Raw genomic sequence first — 21,191 nt, 5'->3', positions numbered from 1 at the left:
AACAAAATATGCTACATTATTTTACTTATTAAATCTAAAGAAAATTTAATCCAATTCAACTACTGAAAAAAAAAAAGTATAAGCTAACAGCTTTCTATATACCTGATGAATTATTAAAGCTATTAAAATGGACGTATAACTGACAACCTTCTTCGCATATACATGTACACACACAAAACTAGTCTTGAATTATGTCTGTTAAGTCATTCAGAAGTTAAAATCAAATATAAATGAACACATTTATTACATCTACACATATTGCTAAACAATAAAGTTGTTCACAAGTAAAATAAATTCATGCTGGAAAGATATTTTATTTCACTAATAGTATAACATCACTTTAAGAAAACATATTACAACATCTTAATGTATTTTTTATGATTCTAGTCTTAGAAGTATAGATATTTTTTTATTTTCTGAATATCAAGCTGATCCAAAGAGAAGATAGTATGAAATTAATTTCTCAAACAACTTTGAAAATTGAGGCACCACATAGTGACATATTTTGTAACTTTAAATGTGATAAATACATTTAAATGTTTACAATATCAAAATTTGAAGGCTACATTAATGATGTCACTATGTTTAAAAGTTTTAAAGTAAATTCTTACCTTGCTGGACAGCTTAGCTCACAACTCAGTACTAAGTAATTTTCTGAAACTACTATCAGTGACAAGATATGTATAATGTGTTTTGACCAAAGAAAAAAGGTATGCTTCAATTATCTTTGTACAATACTAATTACTTCCTTTTGCAAATTCCACTGGCATGCATGCATACCTAAGGTTACATAAATAACCATCAGAACATAGCAAATACATGATGTACATATGATGTAACATTAACAGTTGCTGATATAATTCATGCAATAATGGTCTGCTTGATACTGCAATTTCAGGCAATATAACCACTACAACCCTAGCTACTGCAAGTGGATTATACAGATTATCAAACATTAATACTGTACGAGATTATATTTTAAAATAAAAGTGTAAGACTCACAAGTACACAGTCTTTCAGCCATAGTAAGTAAATCAAACATGTATGTATGTATGTTTAAGTGCACATATACATCTAATGCAGTAACCTCAGATTTTGTTTCAGAAACAGCTGACTCCTCATCCAATATTTGTTCAAATTTCCAACTTGCATGCAGGTGCATTACAAACAAAATACATGTGACTTAAAACATTAAAATTCAGTGTTATTTCACTGTACTGATCCAACCTTTACTTTAGTCAAGGCACATGGGACTTCTATCAAAATGTGTCGTGTTAATGTAAAAATTATAATAATTTTCACATATGTATTTTATTCTATGTAGAGTTTGTTTAACCCTTTCCCTGTTTTACATCATTTACTGGTTTTTATGGATATGCTTATTTCATTACTTACCCAATTACGTAAGAGTGAAGCACATCCTTCTAGTATTATATAAAGAGAACGGAATAGAGAGTCCTAGGTTTACATTTTCTCATGAGCGAAAGTAACTTAACCTATCATTATTTCCTTATTCACATGCACTTTAAGTATCACACATGATACTCGTATGAAGCTCTCTCCTAATCTTATACGTTGGACCAAAATAACTAGTTCTTATTGCACAGGACAGGGAATACTATTTTTAATGCTGGCTTCTGATGGGCAATCACATAATGCAAAATGTCTTTACTTGTGACTAGGTAACCATTTCAGTCAGAAAACCTTCACCAACTATTCTTGAATATATGCTTTTATTTCAACATAAGGCAAAATATCTTAGCTTAATTAGGTTCCCTCTCACTTAGAAACCCAATGATAATCATTTGGACAAAACACTGAAAATTTTTATTCTTATCTTTTCAGAGAATTTGTAATCACTGTAACTTTAATTATGGACACAGGCTACTCTGAGTACTTCTATTTCATTCAGTAATTCCAATTCTTCCTATTCTTAACTTTTAACAAGAACTTTTTGCACTAAACAATTGCCTTTTCACTTCAGTGTCCATCAGTGTTGTCTAGGCATGAGGTGTATTATATAATAACTTCTACAGTAATAACTATTATTAATAATAAATAGACTTTAATTATGAGTAATGGACAAACTAAAAAAATCTTCTATGATCACTTTGACCAAGGTCATCAGTTAGATACCTTCACTGATAGTGATGTTTTTGGCCCTTAACCAAAGAACACCAGGTGAGGTTGGGCCTACTTAGTAAAATTACCAAGTACTGAAGCAGAACCATCACATTTAAAGTTTCATGCACAATGCCTATCACATTTGGCAAATGTAGTTATTACTATTTAAGAAATTTTGTTATATATTAAATCTAGCTAATGTTGGTGCTAAGTTGTGGTATTTTTAGTATTTAAAGTGAACCTTTGAATTAATTAGAAAGCCTTGAAAATTAAAATTCATTCATAGTGATATATATATATATGTCCCTTCAAATACTCATAAAGGTATCAGAAAAAGTACCCAAAACATAAATAAGAAGCATATTACATGAACATTTGTTTTGTAAGATACATTTGTTTTATAAAAATGTATTTTATGTTCACACATGAGGGTGTAAAAAGACCATAGCACCATAGCATACATTATTAAAAAAAGCTTAAAGACTAATTAAATAACCATATGCCTAACACATGAGCATTTTAGTTTCTGATTATCACTACAGATTAATACGTTCTAAATTTAACAATACACACAGAAAGAGAGAAGGATGATTGTGAATCAACTCAGGTTAAAAAAAAAAGTCAAAACCAAAGATGCATGCATTTTTCGAAGAAGAGAGTAGCTCTAAATCAACTCACCATTTATCAAAATAATTTTTCCAAGAGAAAGCAATAAATAATGAGCCTCAACTTCAAACAAACCTACACACATGTCTGGTAAAAAAAAAATAATGGTAACCAGCAATGTAAATACAATGTTTTTTTATGGTGTTCATTTTCTTAGATAAATGGTGATAAAGAACAAACTAAAAAATATCTATATTTAGATATCAAGTGATAGTTCACTTCAATGAAAGAAAGAAAATTTTCTATTCACTATTTGCATTATACATTCTACTGCTATGTGAAATTAGAAATTACCATATATTCCAGTGTATAAGATACTTTTTACTCATAAAAAAAAATGTCTGATTTTACCCCTCATCTTGTACACAGGTTCAAAAATACAGTTCTGGTAAGAATTCTTATGTTAATAGCACATTTAACCAAAACTATGTTGTAACTTTTACTTTTGTTTGCTTTTTTGAGTAAGTGTGTTGACACTGTGCCACCTACTACGTTATAATAACATATTCGTAACTGTATCATTTGTCTTGATTCTTCCTAACTAGAAGTTATTTATCTTGCACGTTAGTTACAATCAATCAGGACATTTTTTATTTGAAATGTATTGATCTCATCTGTCATACTAAAATGTTGCTAATATTAAGTAGTATTTCAATTTTTATCATCCCATGTACACAAGTTTCTTCCTTTCTTTGTAAAGAAACACCCTGATGGAAAAATGACGAAGAGCCAGTTACCTTGTCAAATTTAAACTGAAAGTTATTGCCCATGCTAAAAGCACCACCAACTTTGAAGTGGCCTGCCAACATGGCATTACAGAAAATAAGGTATGATCTTGAGGAAAATCGAAGGAAGAACTCCAAAAAATGCATTAAAACAAATGTGCCAGTTGAGAAAAGAAGCATGCATGCATGCATGGCTGGATCTGGAAGAGCAGTTGTGTATTTGGGTGGAAGATCAAAGAAAATGTGGATATATGTGGTGGTAAGAAACCTTATTCACTTGAATCATTTATGCAAAAAAAGACATAAACAATTGTAGAGGTGGAACGAGTTGGTGCAGAAGATTTACAAACACAAGCAGTCTAAAATTGAAGCAAAAGACTAAGATATCTCAAAAATTACCCAAGGATCTTCAAGGAAAGGTGACAAAATTGATTAAGAAATGAAAACAATATAGCTTTGAACTATGCACAATAGGGAATATGGATGAAACACCTGTTTGGTTTGATATATCATCACCATGAACAGTAAATAAAAATGAGCAAAAACAGTATTTGTCAAGACAATTGGATGCCAGAAATTGAGGTTTACAGTGGTTCTTGCATGTTTGACTGATGGAACTAGACTGAAGCCTATGATTATTTTTAAGAGGAAGACAGTACCTAAAGAAAAATTTCCAAATGGTGGTGTTGTGCATCTGCATCTAAAATGTTGAATGGACGAAAATGGTAAAAGTTGTGGATATGAAGAGTTTGGAACAAGAGGCCTAGTGGTACTTGGCAGAGAAAAAGTCTTCTTGTGTCGGATTCTTTCAGCACACATCTTGCTGATTCTGTTAAATGTTATTTTGCCAATACAAGACAAACCTCAAATAAATACACTTAATTTGCTCAAAACATCTAGGGTCACCTTATACACCAGCAAATACGGTAACTGAAATAATCATACCATTATCTTGTGCTAAATAATATATGTACTATATTAATAATATGTATGTGTATAAGCATTTCTGAGAAATTATTACAATTCTAGAAACTGAATACATGAGATACCAGAACACGCAATTAAATATAAAACAATTAAACTTTTAGCTACTGATAAAACTGATAAGAGAACTAAAAATGATACATACTTGAAATACATCATTATAATAAAAATCTATAAAATCTTGCTTTCTGTAAAGGCTGGAAATAAACAGTATTCAGATCTATGTGTTATCCTGTTAGGCTTGATAAAACACTTTGAATATAAGATACATTATAACAAAATTGTTTAAGTACAACAGAATATAGCTGTCTTACATAATTACAGCATACTTCTGAAGCTTAAATGAAAACACAAAAGTTATCTTAATCTTTCTAAGAAAACAAATTTCGAGTACTCAAACTATTCACACCAGTTTCTATATTTTTACTAGTTTTGCTACATTTGGCTAGAAAAATACATATTTTCATTAATTTATGAAAAGAAACTCAGCTTAACATACCAGAACACTTGTTTGAGTTACTTTAAACTTGATAAGGTGTATTGGTCATTATAAGAGAGGAACTAATTAAATGAAAAAAGCCAGCATATTTCATGTATGTATTGAATATTCACACTTCAGATCAGCTAAAGATGAATAACTTTGTTTTGTACATTCCACCTACAATCATACATTAAATTGCCACAGTTTTTAAATGAACAAATAATCAGAATTTGAAAAACTTTACAGTTACATTTTTACATGGATAAAATCTGACTTCATTTTTCATCTAAAAATTCTCTCCCACAGTTGTCATGAATATTAATAAAAGCCACTACCCACACAAACATTATTTTTCATCTTGAAGTATCACCCCTTTTAGAATGCCTTCGTTTAGACGATGAAGATGAAGTACTTCTACTGTGATGACGAATAATGCTACTTGAAGACCCTGGGTGTTTAGATTCATGGCTTTCTAGCAAAGATTTCTTTTGAGTAATAGGTCTCAGAGTTTGGTGAAAAAATGAATTTGATATCCACACAACAAAAGAAAAGAGCTGTAACGGTCGCTCACTACAAGAAGAACAAAAACTATAATTAGTACAATGTATAAATGAAATTCTAAGTTTCTTTAACTCAAAATTTAATTCTTAGATTGTTTCATTGTATTATAAGATACAAGCTGCATAAACAGGAGTGCAACATTTTATAATAGCCATTTAAAAAACTGTTGTTTAGGTAATACTAAATTAATTTCAAAAATTCAGCATCAAAAAACATATTTCATTAAATGTGCTAATGTACAAATAATTAACAATTTCTTTTATAAATAAATTTCAGTTTCCATGGCATCATCAAAGTGGTTAAGTTAAACCCATTCTTTACCTGAAAAACATATGGGGCCAAAATTTAATTCAGGCTTCCAGCAGCTAAAGCAGATAAGAATATTCACAAAGTTCACCTGGTTAAGATTCCAATCTATTGTACGTTAATCACACTTATTAGCTAGTATTCATGTAAAGCTGAGTAGCCTGAAACAAATTTTGGATAAAGGACACAACAACCAAGCTCAGATGAGCTTCAAACCCACAATTTTTCAATTTACGAGTCCAATGCTTTAACCTCTAGGTCACACAGGTCCTCATTATTGTGTTTGAATTTAAATATAATTCTAGAAAAACAAAAAACTGCAAAATAAATTAAATATTTTTCATTATAATGGGCCTTTTTCTTAAAGCAAGTGCTGAAAATTAATGTGTTATATGGGAGTTCATTAATAAAATATAAAATCAAAAAATGAATAAATACTTTTACTATTTAATGACAAAATTTTCAATAGTTCATGCTCATGTCATATATAAGGATGAGTTTGTAATCTAACAAAGGCTACTTTTGCTGAAGAAATATTGAATTTTATAAGTATTGTCATGAACAAAAATTGAAGATACAGAGTTGATACTTTTGTGATACTTAAAGATTTTTAGTTACAAAATTTACTTACGGAGCTGAGAGTTTATATTTGACACACTGTATCACAGGAAGTTTAGTTCAGACTATATTAATAATTAAACAAGAAACATTGCATGGGTAATTTTGTTGCTTCTAAGATTGCCTACCAGCTTTGGCTGATTTCCACAACACAATAACTTTCCCAGCCTTCCAAACAATAAATAGATGTACGATTCTTAAAGGGCTAGCACTTTTATAGAAACCTTTAAGCAACAAGATTACTGAAACACATGAGGTTTTTAGGTAGTGAACATTGAGAAGTACATGTGGTAGTTCAATAATCTAAATAAATGTATAAAAACAACAAAACAAAAAGCAAATATAAATATTAGTATCCATTATTACAGCCCTAAACATTAAAAGCAGGAGAAATTAAATAAAGTGATACAAAAAATCAGCACAGAGTTTATAAAAACATCATTCCAATACTACTGTTACAAACAAGATAATGTTAAGTTTATACAATACCATACACTGTTTCGGTGCGACTACTTTCCATTACTTTTAATTCAGTCATGTCATCTTGAATATGGGTTTTTCACTAAGTGCTGCTTTATTTAAATCAATTAATATGAAAACTTTGAAAGATGTAGTTATATATATGTGTTTCACATTAATAGTATTTGTGATGTTATTGTAGTTCTTATATAATAATTGACAGAAAAAATAGATTCGTACAAATTAGTTTATGTTAATCTATCAGGACACTGATACTCACTCTCATGTACTATTTTACACATTATTGCTACATAATAGATACTAAAGATGTTGCCTTGTACTAATTACTTTCTTGATCCTTATTTCTTGACAGACTGGAAAAATTATATTACAAGCTTACCTTATTTGTCTTACAGTGACCTGATACACACACCTGGAAATGATACTAGGAAGGTAATGAAGAGCTACATGTTACTTGAAGATGATAAGTTCTTCACTATGGGACATGTTTGGTATGTTATGAATTTTGTGCAAAGCTACACGAGAGCTGTCTGTGCTAGCCATCCCTAATTTAGCAGTGTGAGACTAGAGGGAAGGCAGTTAGTCATCACCACCCACTGCCAATTCTTGGGCTACTCTTTTACCAACAAATAGTGGGATTGACCATCACATTATAATGCCCCTACAGCTGAAAGAGCGAGCATGTTTGGTGTGAAGAAGATTCAAACCCATGACCTGTAGACTTCGAGTCGAGCAGCATAACCATCTGGCCATGCCTGGCCTATGGGACATATGATGACTTGTTTTATACACAGAATTGCTAATGACATCCCTGTGTGAAGGTAAATTACCTAGCCATTTAAATTGCATATATATATTACTTGTTGGTGGGTGAGATATGTTACATAACTGTATATGGCAATAATTTAATATTTCGTGTACTACACCACACCCATTAACATTCTACATCACAAGATTCCAGCTCCTGTGATATAATGACCTAAGCTTCATTTGGGTGACTCATTTATTTTTTAACCATCTTATTTTTGAAATGTTCAACACAAGAATATACACTACAGTGAAAAATAAATAATACAATAAAACTGTTCCCACAAATAGGATTATAGTATGATGGTTCCCATGATATTTCAGTCAAAACTAGTCTGCATTTATCCACAATTTTCTGCAAATATTATCGTTATAAAACCTGTAAAAATCAATGCTAAGGCCTTTCTTAAACCTATTTGTACATGAGAGAGAACAACAGCTGACAGGCATGTTTACAAGAGCCCTCAATTACCCACTGAAACAACAAGGATCATTAAATTTGCCATGTGACTGATGGCATTGCCCTATATGTGTCTATTCAAAATAGAAAATTTGTTGAGTGCCAATGAGTGAAAATTGTGTTAATACATTAGGAATAGTGGAGAAGTAAAGAGTGTTACAACTACTAAACCAAAGTAGGTAGAAGAGGTAATGTATAAAGACCCATTGTTTCTTGCCAATAGCTTGTTCTTTAATTTATAAGTACAATTAAGAATTTTGACAACAATATTGATTTTTGTTTTTCTTTTCTAAAAAGTGTGAATGGTTTAAGTAGTCACTTAAAGAACACAAGTCTTGAACAGTTTCTATCTTTTGATGTAGAATAACCATCTAAGACTAGAAATACACAAAGTTTGTTAAAATATAAACTAACAAAAAGCAACAACAAATTAATCCACTTTTACAAAATAATATTTACTCATACTTTAGTTACACACAGAACAGTTTAGATGGGAAATTAGGATCTTCTTGGATACAAATATGCTTTGTTTGTCACTGTCAAATACACATGTCAAACTAAGTTCAATACAAGTAATGGAGAATTATATACACATAACATTGAAATTAGTGTACAAATCTTACACTGTGTATTATGGAAAGTCTTGTGCATTTTCCTAGAACAAATCTCTCACATATAAATAAGTTTGGTTCTACAATTATAAGTACAGTACTTACCAAGCACCAGTGAGAGGAGTTGCCTCATTACCACTGATTATCAAAAGAGGAAACAATATAGAGAAAACACAGCCACTGAAATAGAAATTCAAATTAATAATTTTGTTTAAAAATGATAGTGCTTATCTGATTATTATCACAGTGATTAATAACAAAATTGTATTCCAGGCAAATAACGTTTGTTACCAAACATCCTACACTTGAAATGGCCATATTACTGAAACTGCATACTTCTAAAACAGAAACATATTTCCTAGTTTTTTTATACTTTATTATATTATAAAAGAAATGTTAGCTTCTCAGTCAAACAACTAGTTTTGATTATTATAATATTTTATATGAACCACAAGCATTTCAAGTAAAAAAACAAAAACATATTTATTATTTGGAGAGGTTTAGAAATATAGTGGTCTGAAATACGCACAAAAAATTTACATTCGTGTAGTTTTAGACAAATATTTTGGGTTTGTTTGCAAACATTTTGACTAAAATTAATTTTTCACTTCAAATATATATAAAGATATCATAAGCTTCTTGAAACATACTGTATAATAAGCTGCAAGACATACATTTATGTGTAAAATCTGCTAGAGATTGTATCTGTATTATGCTATTGGCTATTGGAAGAAACAGTTTCACTTCTCTATTGTTTAGCTACGTATTTAGAAAGAACATGAACTTAAATTATAAATATATATATATACATAACTTATCCAAAAATACAATCTACATGTACCTTTGTTTCTGTCATGAGGATCAGCAACTTAGAAACAATCTATATAATAGTTTTTTAACAAATCAAGAAGGAATTAACTATGAATTTCTTTGAATAATTTTATGATACCCTTATAGAACACATCTTCAACACTTTTCTATAACTTCACAGAAAATAATCACCTAATGTTTAAACATGTAATGTGAAAAAAAGTTATTTGAGGCTATCTATTCTCCTTTAACTTCTCTACTCTGAAATATAAAACTTTTATTCATAATTACAGCATTCATTAAATGTGGACTAAGATCTTGTATGATTCTGTTTAAGTTAAGAATGCATGAATGTAATATCTTGACATCTAAGGTTGCAAAAAAGTCTCCTTACCATCATCTACAGACTCAAAAAACCCAATGATTCATACTTCTACAGTATTATTTCCTCAATGTTGTTCTTTGATGTATTTGTCAAGTAATTTCCAATGCATAATTTCTAGAAATATACTGCATCTTTTGAAAGTTAGTATTTTTAACTGTGAATCATATATTCTTTCTGAAATAGTTCTTTTACCTTGATCTTAATGTTATAAGAAAGTATGTGTTATGGAAACAAAAAAATAAGTTAATAAAGCCCCACTCTTGTGTCATAATTTTTTGCAGTAAAAGCACAAAAAATATCAACTCATGAATTCAATCAAATTTAAATAATTCTTTTCAATGTGCTTATCAGCCTCCATTTCATGGATATAGATCTGTGCGATGTCAAGAATTATTAGTTTGACAATTGTGTTATTGTAACCTTTACAGAAAACTAATACAATTAAACTAACTAAACTAAGGGTTGCAGCATATTTAAAAATCACAATGAGCAGAATCTCTAAAATATTAAGTGAATATTTGCAACAATATGTTATCTCTCAAGTTTAGTCCCATTTTTGATGAAGCAAAATTCTAAACTGTTATATTTTAATACATGTGTAACATGTCTAAGTAATTCTCTCACTATCATAACTATCCCTGCCTATTTATTAACAACAAAAACATATGAAACAAAAACAATTTAATAAGTTAGGGAATGATTTAAGAAAACAGGTTAAAGAAAACCTTAAGCTAATGATAATTAATATTTGAAATTATACTTAAATTAGATATTAATAGTTTTCACAACAATCATTAAGTTGATCAGCACTGTGTTACAGACATATCCGGGACTCAAAATGTAAGCACCATACAAAAAGAAATAGTCAAAATAGTTACTCTTTTTCTCTTACACACTAACAGTTTTGTGCATGACAGAACTACTTTGAGTGTTATACACATTTCAGTGATTAAGAAAGCAAAGTAACCGATAAAGTTCTAGGCTGAGATATATGCTTGTTCTTTATGGTGGCAAAACGTGCTACAGTCTTTACTGCAGTTTTATTATGTGAAGAGAGAATAATCATAATTAAGATCCTCCTTATGATTCAGTTTTGGGTTGACTAAAATGTCTCTTCAGTCCATGAAAGTATTTTTCTAATCTAATCAAAATATATAAATAGATGGCATACATCCCTTGACACCTACTTGAGTTAGCATATAATAAGCAATATGTATAATGGAAATTTACGGTCGTTGGATATACTAGATTGTTCAGTTTAAGAGTTATTAGTTGGTTCATTTATTGATTCAGCATCTAATGATTATTTGGTGTTCATGGCAAGTGTTGAAAGTTAATTATTTTGGAGGCAAGGGTTGTGACAGGTTTCATTGTGTATCTCTGTGCGAGTCATATGTCTTGCATGTAGTTTAACTGTTATACTAGGCTTTTGTAATTCTGTTGACGCCATCCAACTTGAAGTTTATAAGTTTTTCTCATTATGTGTCATATTGTTGTTACCAGAGGGCTAGATATTTCTAGATTTTTCTGTCACATGTTATAAATAGTGCAGATACAGAGTGCAAGTAAAAAATAATTTACTGAAACTAAAAGGGAAGAAAGTGAAGTTAGACTGCTTGCTTGTCAGTTTAACCATAATGAGTGATTTCTAAAGTAAAAGTATCACAGCTTGTCTTGTAACAGCAGAGATATGGGAGAATAATCTGTCTTGTCAATTGGGTTCTAAATTAATTGAACCAGCCTGTGTGGATTTTTGATGAAAAAGAGAAGTATTTAAAGTTCTAGATTTAACTGTAATAACCAATAGTGTAACAATTTTTTTTGTACATATGTTTTGAATATATTACTTTACAACAAGTGGATTGTGTGTTGTCTGTTGTTGAAATTTATTGCCAACAAGTTACAGACACCTACTGCAAAGAATCCAGCCCTATAAAAACCTGAGAACTGTTATTTCCAGCTTCTTCTTGTTTTTTACTGGATCTATTTTATCCAACTTATGTGACACAAGAAAGTGCCAATATGAAGTGATGTTCAGGAAAGTAAATATCCCTTCTGCTGCATTTGTTTTAGTATATTATAAAGCAGCTCAATCTCACTAATATGGTTCCATTAATTGGAATTTAGTAAAGAACACAGCAGATTGCTGTCTAGTAATGGGAATAAGAAACCTAGCTACACCTACAGGATCTTATTTTTGGAATTAATTGATGAACCTTTTATTTTCTTCTTCATCATCCAGAGGATAATGTTTAAACTGATGCATGAGTGATAATATTTATCTATGCTATTTTACACTCCAGGAGGTAGTGCTGGGATACTTTCACTAGTGGAGCATTTTAATTTTCCTGCTTTGTGAACAAAAGAACAGTGCTTACCTATTGCAACATTGTTATTTTCTCACAAGAAAGCAGACTCATGTTTATTCCATGTTTACACTTAATCACAAGTTTTAGATCTAATTTGACCTTCTACTAAAAGTATAATGAGCCAAATTTGACTTGCAGGGTTTTCACATAAACATTAAGCTATTTTCAACTAACATTTCTATAATAATCAGTTATTAAAGTACAATTTTACTGCAAACAAAACTAAGGCATAGCATTCATTCACATGACAGTAAGTAAATATGTCAGTCAGACTTCAAAAGATGGTTGTGAGATTGCTCCAGGGACAAGACAGGCAGAGAAGAAAATACAAAATGTTTGTTCAATCCAGTCCGACATAAAGTTGATAGGGCCAAAAATAGGGGGGTCTGCAAGTTGATACTGTTGTGTCATCGAGGTCACGTGACTGGTGTGGCACCCTCTAGTTTCTAGAACTATCTTGTTCCTTCAGGAATGCTCTAGTATTTACTAGATAGGGTAGGCTGGTATATATAAGAGGGGGACAATGTGACGCGGTAATGTGTGTATAGACAGTGAGTAATTGAACTGCAGTCAGAAGTATTATTGACGTTCGTTGATATAGCGTTTGTTTTAGCACGATTGTTGAAAATAAGTGTATCGTAAAGTTGTATTCGGAAAGAATAAACCAGTTTTTATTAAGTAAAGAACTTGTGTCGCTAAAGTTTCGTCGGAACAAAGTTACGGAAAGTTAATTAACAAACAGAGACGTAACAATACAATGAAATGAAACCACTGTAAAGATACAATTTATTTCTATTTAAATGTTGTGTGGATTTCAATTCTTTTTGAATAAAGTTGAACCAAAATAAGTTTTTTTTAATGGTATCAAATCATTTTTAATGTGGTGCTTTCTTAAGCATGCCACCTCACAAGTTTATAAAAACAGTATTTCAACAGTCCATCACAAACATACTGTGCATGTGTTCTTCCAATGAACACTACTTTATGTTAAAGTCTTTAGCACACAAAATAAAATAAAGCAGAGCCAAAGAAATTCTCTCAAGGAGCAAAACCTTTCAAATTAAATGAGGTTAAGCACGAATAACATCACTAATTTTGCAGTTTAATTACATTGAAGCAATTATAATTTGAAGCTATAAAGGAACAAATGAAATTAAGAAAGCTTTAAATATTATGTTATTTGATTTTTGTTTTTGACTTTATTTAGTTAAGATGAGAGTTGAATTTAATTCTCATATTTTCCTCCCTAACGTAGGCCCTTAAAGAGTAATTGTAATTGCTTTAATAAAAAAAGTGTTAATTTATTATTAAGCTGTTTGACCTATAACATCACTTATAAGTGAGAACTTGACACAAACATACCACTAATTTGTACAGCAAAAAACACACAATTACCTTCACTACAGTTGATTAAGACAAAATCTCTATCATTTTAAAAGACATTAACTTGCCTATATATTGAAATGTAATTCAATTATATTCATCACAATTATTCAGAAAATTATTAATATTTTCTCAAAACCATTAACTTGCCTGTTATAGCACTTCAACCTGTATTTCATAACAATGATATTATTATTATTGTTATTATAAGACTGTGAACTTGTCCAAGTTCAGTACTGTCATCTTATTTGTTTCACCAAATTAGTTCAAAACATAGGAGTACTAAAACAATACCAAGTGGTGTAAGTAGACTGAAAACCTAGATAGTATTGTCAAAAACAACAAAATATGAAACTAACCAAAAAAAGTAATACATTAATCAAACTCCACAGTAAACATAAGAAATAGTAAAATATGAAGTAGATATAAACTTCTTAGACTTTTTTTCCATTCAAGTTTTCGTCTGAGGAAAATGTTGCATGAGAGATAGGGAACTGTTAATTACTATAAAAGTTAGTATGTCAATCAGTCACGAGATTAGTGCGGGATGCATAGCAATGAATTGTACATAGAAAATGAGGAAACAGAACACAAGTTTTAGTAAATAAAACTCAACAAAATGCTGTAGTTATAAAGACCTGTTTCTGGGAACTGTGCTAATAAATGTGGTCCATAAAAACAGAGGCAAAATATTTATAGGTTACAAAAATCACTTAAACTTCACACTAAAAGGTTTGTCTTTAATTACTTAATTTCACCCAATATTTTTAACTTCTGGGAAATCCATCACTTCAACCTGTGTAAAATCTTCTGCAATACGAGGAAGTATTGTGAATCAAACAAATGCTACTGAATCATGCCATTTCATCTGTGTCAATGTTCAGTCCCAAACCACATTTATTTGACATTTCATACTGTTATTCAATTACTGAACAAACTGATACCAATGTATTTTACATAAATAAATATATTCAGTAGCAGAATGTTTAAACAAAAGCTATCTAAAAAATTCAATACTAAATATCAATATAATTTACTTTTTTTCAACAACAAAAGAAATATATCATTAAACTTCCTTTTTATATCAAAATATAATATTTTTGTATTTCCTTTTCTTTGTTATATTGCATATACAGATTCTTTACCATTATCACTTGTCTTTGACATATTAGATGTATATTCTTTAATATTAACAAATAATTCTTTGTGTGCCACTTTTATGCAATAATTTATTTTATTTCTGTTGGTCAATGTGATGATGCAACAAAAGTGATATTTGGTTTGGTGTTTACTTTGGAAGAAGTTAAAATCTATGCAAGATTCTTCAGAAAATATTAATGTTTTTGCAAAATAGTAATTTTGATGTTCACTCTATTATATGATAGGGGTGGGATGAGGAATCACACGAGTTAGGTAAAGCATTCCAGAAGTCATGGGTTGAATAAAAATAACTGATGTGGTTACTGTAACCGTGGCCTGCACAAGAACATTGTCATTGGAATGTTTAACACAACTTTATTTTCAATCTTCGAGAAATTTGAGTTATCATACAAAGAAACATAATAACATACACAAATATGAAACACAGTGCAAGAACTTTGTGAGGTGTAAAACTTTGATGTATTAAACATACAAAAACATTGGCTTTCTTTTTTTTTATGTGAAATATATGCACAGTACTCATCTCCACCCACTCCCCCAACATTTCAGATTACCTCAAAATACCTTATTTCTTGCATCATTTTGTATTTGTATTTGATAGATCTTGCTAACCTGTCTTTACTTTCACTTTTATCTGCTCTTTCTGTTTACCCAGTGTCTTTTTCCTCTTCCTTCCTATTCAGTTTGCTTACAGCAAGGAGCAGTCAAAATCATCAATTACAGTTTAACAGGTTTTAACTCTCATTTCTTTGTGGTTAAGCTGGAGATTGAAGAACTATTATAGACCTGTTTCAAGTCAATACTTACCTGGACACATCTCATTTTAAAATGGAAAACATGAGGTTGCAAAAAAAGTTTCTCCATGGCAACCATTGGATAACAAAGGTGGATATCATGGAAACTTATCTTCCTCCCATCATTTTTCTTTTCTTTTTTTTGTCATCAGGGAACAGTTTAATGCCTCTTCCATTTTGCTTGGCTTTGACTCCATACATTTTCTGTTGAGTAGTCGAAGTGTTTACTGGTCTTCTCCATTCACTCGACATCAATTTTCATTTTTTTATTTTAATCCTTTCCTCTATTCAGTTTCTTTTCTACACACTTAGCTGACTACCTAGCTAGCTGCATCTTTTGGGTGGATCATTCAAAGTTCAAGGGAAGTTACAGCCATCTCCTTATACTATTAAATGCCTTTCAGTTTCATGTTCATAAGATTTCCACAATTACCTCCAAAGAACTTTTTTTATTTTAGGGGTAATGGCTTTGCTTTGCTCATATGCAACACCATCAATGAGATCTTGCTTCTCAGTGGAATCAAATTTCAGACCAGTTGTCATACACCATTACTATTTCTCTCATCACTCTCAAGTTTCTCCAGGTTTGGTTGGATCAGGAGTTACCACAGCATTATCTACCTTTTTCGTTATCCTATAGACTTTATCTTTTCACAGATGCTTCACTCCTGGGTTGATGCTGTTTGGGGAATCAGTGTCATTCTGGTGCTTGAGCCTCTCAGGAAGCAACAGCTGACATCAACATGCATGTTTGTCACAAGTTTCTGCCCTTTCTTCACCATCATTCTATGTTTGTTCATACAGACAATTCTACAATTGTAGCTTAGATAACAACTGGGACATTACTTGTTCTCAGTCTGTTTTGCTGCAGTTTCTCTGCTTCTTTGGCTTCATTCTTGATACATTGGCTTTCAAGCCTATCATGTTATCAGTGTACACCCTCAGCCAATCTTGTGAGAAAATCTTTCTTTATGCCTATCCTCCTCCATGCCTTTTCTCATGGGTATCTCCTGAGAATAGTTAGTTGAATTGCAAGGTTTTCCTTGTTACTCCACTTTGGCCAGTCCAATCACCACCATAAGATCTTCTTTGGCAACATCTAAAAATGCATTTTGGGTAATATTGTGCCAAATTTGCCATTTGGTGATGTCTTTGACAGCCTAGTCACAGTAACCTTTAAAGGATGTCCTGCAAGCTGGCATATGGATGAATCCAAACACTTTCTTAAAATGTTATTTACATCACATTGCTGTCTCTATTGAACTTTGGTTGTGATTCTTCTAACCAGATGGAATTTCTAGCAGGTAAGTTCTTCTCTGTTACCTGCTTGGTTACCACTTGGATCCATACCTATGTTGTTCCTGGTAATTTAGGTAAGATTATTTCGCCCAAAACATTTGGTAAGAATTCCAGTAGTGTCTGGAATCAAAAAGTCATCTTATTATAAGAAATAAAAAAATAACTCACAATCTCTTTTTACAATATGATATCCCCAATGCGAATACATTCATTCAGCTGTGACTCTTACATGTTACACAATTGTCCTAAACAAAACTCCACCCACTACACTGATGCTCCATGAAAGGGTGATGCCATCTGGAAATAGGCAGCAAATGCCATTTGTTGTCTGATGATACCTTGATGGGTATGTGTCTCACTTCACATGTTCATACTTCCATAAATTTAATTTTTTAAATTTTTTAACCTTAATTTGTATTCTCATTTGGTGTTTGATTCTAAGATTATCTATTGACTTGGCTGGACATTTAGATGAAGATGTATGGGGTCTTAGCACCAGGAGTGTGCCCAGTCATTAGTCATTACTGTTTTCCTCTGAAAATCTTTCTGTTATGTCACCTCGTGTGACCACATCTAAGAATATACATGGCTCCATAGGCACTTACATTCTGCCAAACCTTTCTTTATTTATAACTGAAAGTGAGTCTAGGGTGTTGAGGTATTCTGTTGAGAAGAATACCTTACCTTCTATTCTAAGTGTCTTTATTTTGCTCTAATCTCTTATGAGGCTTTTCTGTTCCACTAAGTTCTTCCATGAATCCAGTCCACTGACTTTTACTATAAATATGGATTCTACTTAAACTCTGGTTGATTATTTCTTTCCTTTGTCATGGTATTGATTGTATCATTCTGGCCTAGAAGCCAATTTTAGGTGAACACGTTACACTTATAATTAAAACATACTTTCTGGTTAACCCTGTAGACCACAAGTTTTAATGCTCTACATAGTGTTTAGTATTTTTACCACTTGTGTTTAAATGAAAGCCTCTAAAAATATTTCATATTAAAAAAACTATTTTGGGAAATATGAGGTATTGTTTTGAAACTGCAAGCATCATTAAACATGATTTCTTAATGCAATATATAAATATACTGTGTGTTTATACCATCTTCTAATAATATAATATTCATTCTGAATTTCGGTTATTTCTGAGTATGTGCAGTTTTCACATAAAAAGTGGTAAAGAAAGTTAAGTTGATGTTGATCTAGCTGTCTATATTCCTTTGTTATTCTCTGGAAATGTTACCTGTTCTGCCCATAATTAGTATGGCATAATGCTTCAAGCTGTGTTATTAGGAAGACAGCTGTGCACTCCAATGGCAGGTCAGGTGAACAAGGTGATGTCTCAAGGCTAGAGGCCCCTTATGTTTCAATTGGATTGACATATGTGAGGTACACTTCTGATAATACAGTATTATAGAGTATTATATCTTACTTCACCCTTTCTCTCAAGCTCAAGCCCTCAGTTTGGTAAGCGGCTTCATGTTTAAAAAAATGGAATATTCTGCAACTCTAAGGATTTATTGCCAAATGGGAAAGTTGGTCACTGAAAGGAAACAGTTGTAGAAGAGAAAGCTGTCAGGTCTAGAAGAAGTCCTCTTCTGGGAGTCAGACTTTTGCTGATGCTATGAAGATCAATGACTTCTTTCTCATTGCTGCTGAAAGGTGTACTGCCAAAACAACCATGTCTCACAGAACTAATGGATGAGCTGATGAGTGTACCTCATCATTCTGCCACCTTGTCAGTGTGTTGGAGTTCCTGAGTATCCCCACCACACTGTATCTCCATCACTAATAATGACTAAGTATAGTGTTGGCCAAGAGTCTGCAGGAGAAATGATTATGATTCCCTCACAAGTTCCTGTAAGTAAATCTAAGCTGATTTCTTCCCCCAACATTTTAGGGTACACCCTAGAAAAATATGAACCCCTTTCTTAACCATTATAAATATGTCACCATCTGGAATGAACAGATTCGGGGGCAAGCAGTGCAATGTATGATTCAGTACTTGACTCAATCAAGCATATACATAATAAGGAAAAAGCTGAGTGTACTTGTCTTGTTGTTCATGATAATCCAGATGAGGAAGCACCAGAGTTGAGAGACACCTCCAACAGTTGGTAGAGCCAATGCTGACAGCCCTCAGTCAACATGACTCAAATTATATCTGATCATACTGCAGCCACAAAAGTCATGTTGTTGAAGGATCAATGAATGAAAGGAAGTGACATTCCTTCATAACCTACTTTTTCCTCAATATGGTGGATGTCCAAAACATAAGTCATATAGCTTTCATACAAGCATTTTAGTACACCAAAAACATATCAGGCACTATCATATGTCCCAAAACTACTATAATTTATCTGGCTTTCTAACTAAGCTATAAATATGTTAAAAATAATCCATTAATGCTCATAGCAACAACTTTACTCAACAGACATTAATTTCTTCTCGCGATCTACTGTCTTTGAACATTAAAAATTAAAAAAAGGAACTTTAGATTCATTTACACTACAATATGCTCTTTATATTAGCTATAAATATGTCCATCAGACATGTAGATTTAGCTTTAAATGCAAAAAAGAGATAGGAGAGGCTTCTCTGGTAGGTTTGACAAATTTATTGTTATCTCAACAAATCAACAAGGTAGGAGGTTAAAATTTTTTTTCTTCCTTAAAAGTATGTGTAGTTTGTTTCTAATTGATATTAAGCCTTAGCAGGCTATTTGTGACGTTAGAAAATTCTGAAAGGGAAAAATTAAAGCATCCACACAATGATTGAGGATATTTTTTTAATATTTCCTTTTGAAATTAAAAATTAGATAATATAAAAAGTTGAATTATAAACTACATCTTCATGTCAAGTTTATTGTCATAAATTCATAATAAATATTTTAAACTAAATTTTTTAATATATTGACATAGCTGTGCACAAAGGGTTAACAGGTTTGCATTTTAATGTGATTTTGTATTTTTAACTGTGTTAAATTTTGGTTGGATTGTACATTATTGTTGAAGGATTTTCATTTACTGAGGTTCTCATCCTTAAAGTTTCTATTTTGTGAGTGTGTGCTAGCATCTGTTTTAATGAGTATTCCATTGTAAAGAGTTATTATATTGAGGTATGTGAAACTTTTCATAGTTAAAGGTTTTTTTATTAATTTTTTACTATGTATGGTATATCATGGTTAAAGGAAAACAGTATGATATATAAAAATGATTGAATTGTACTCATATATATAAAAGTATTTTCATACAAAACAGTATTTGTTGAAAGGTATCTGATGTAACATTTTCATCATGTTCTTGGCTTAAAGGTTCTTTTATCGATGTTATGTGGAAATTTTTACATGCCAAGAGAAAGTTAACACATTCCTTGACCAGAGTTGAAGTTTACATTTTATTGGTTAAAATTAAAATTAAATGTTGGCTTGAGAACAAGTCTAAAGTGAAACAAGAAAGTGTAGAATATATATATATATATATACCACACATTTCTACCTTCTTTTATTAACTCTATCACCCCAGGTACCCTTTAATGCACATGACACAAGGTTTTAGTGTCTTTCATTCAAAATTTTATTAAACTACTTTTTGTTTATGTTATACCAATTAGAATAGTATAAAATCTTAGCTAATAATCCATATTTTAATAATATACAAGTTTTAAGTTCTTAATTTTACAAGGCAATATTAGTAAAAAATCCTGAATTTCCCCTAGTATGACCCATGACATTTTTACTTAGCATGTCATCATTCCTATTTTATCCACCACCCGCTCACAAAAGTACGAAATTAAACGTAAATTACGGTCTATCAAATCATTATTGCTCAGACAAAACATAATTTTTATAGTCTTCAGTTTTGTTTGGTTACAGAGCTATTGATTAGAAAATCAGTCCCTTCCTACCACACCCTCTCTTTCACAATTCATTGATAATTCTATCTCATGTTTAATTATATATTACCTATAACCAATAGAAAGTCAAGGTTTTCATCTATCAAATGACGTATTGTATAATGTTGTGTTCAGCATAGAATATCGTCAGTTTCACACGCAGTACAAGATTCGCTTCCGTGGGAAAGTTAACGACTAGCTTGGATGAATTTGTAACGGCACTTATGGCATAGTTAGAAAGCCAGGAAAATTTTGAGAGCTAAGTGAAT

General features: G+C 31.2%; 1 protein-coding gene across 3 annotated transcripts in view; it reads right to left on the bottom strand.

Annotated features, from left to right (window-relative positions):
- Positions 1-815: 815 nt before the first annotated feature.
- The window catches only part of LOC106478129 (etoposide-induced protein 2.4 homolog), a 65,307-nt gene continuing 44,931 nt past the window's right edge, over positions 816-21,191 (bottom strand). For all 3 annotated transcript variants that reach the window (XM_013938642.2, XM_013938644.2, XM_013938643.2), the window contains exons 10-11: positions 8,929-9,003; positions 816-5,550 (exon numbers count right to left, since the gene is read on the bottom strand). In XM_013938642.2, the coding sequence (XP_013794096.1) occupies positions 5,334-5,550; positions 8,929-9,003 (292 nt within the window). In that variant the 3' untranslated portion in view covers positions 816-5,333. The remainder of the gene's footprint in view (positions 5,551-8,928; positions 9,004-21,191) is intronic.

This window comes from Limulus polyphemus, unplaced genomic scaffold (genome assembly GCF_000517525.1).
Source record: "Limulus polyphemus unplaced genomic scaffold, Limulus_polyphemus-2.1.2 Scaffold182, whole genome shotgun sequence".
Classification (NCBI taxonomy): Eukaryota; Metazoa; Arthropoda; class Merostomata; order Xiphosura; family Limulidae; genus Limulus; species Limulus polyphemus.
This window is presented reverse-complemented; position numbering and strand designations above follow the sequence as displayed.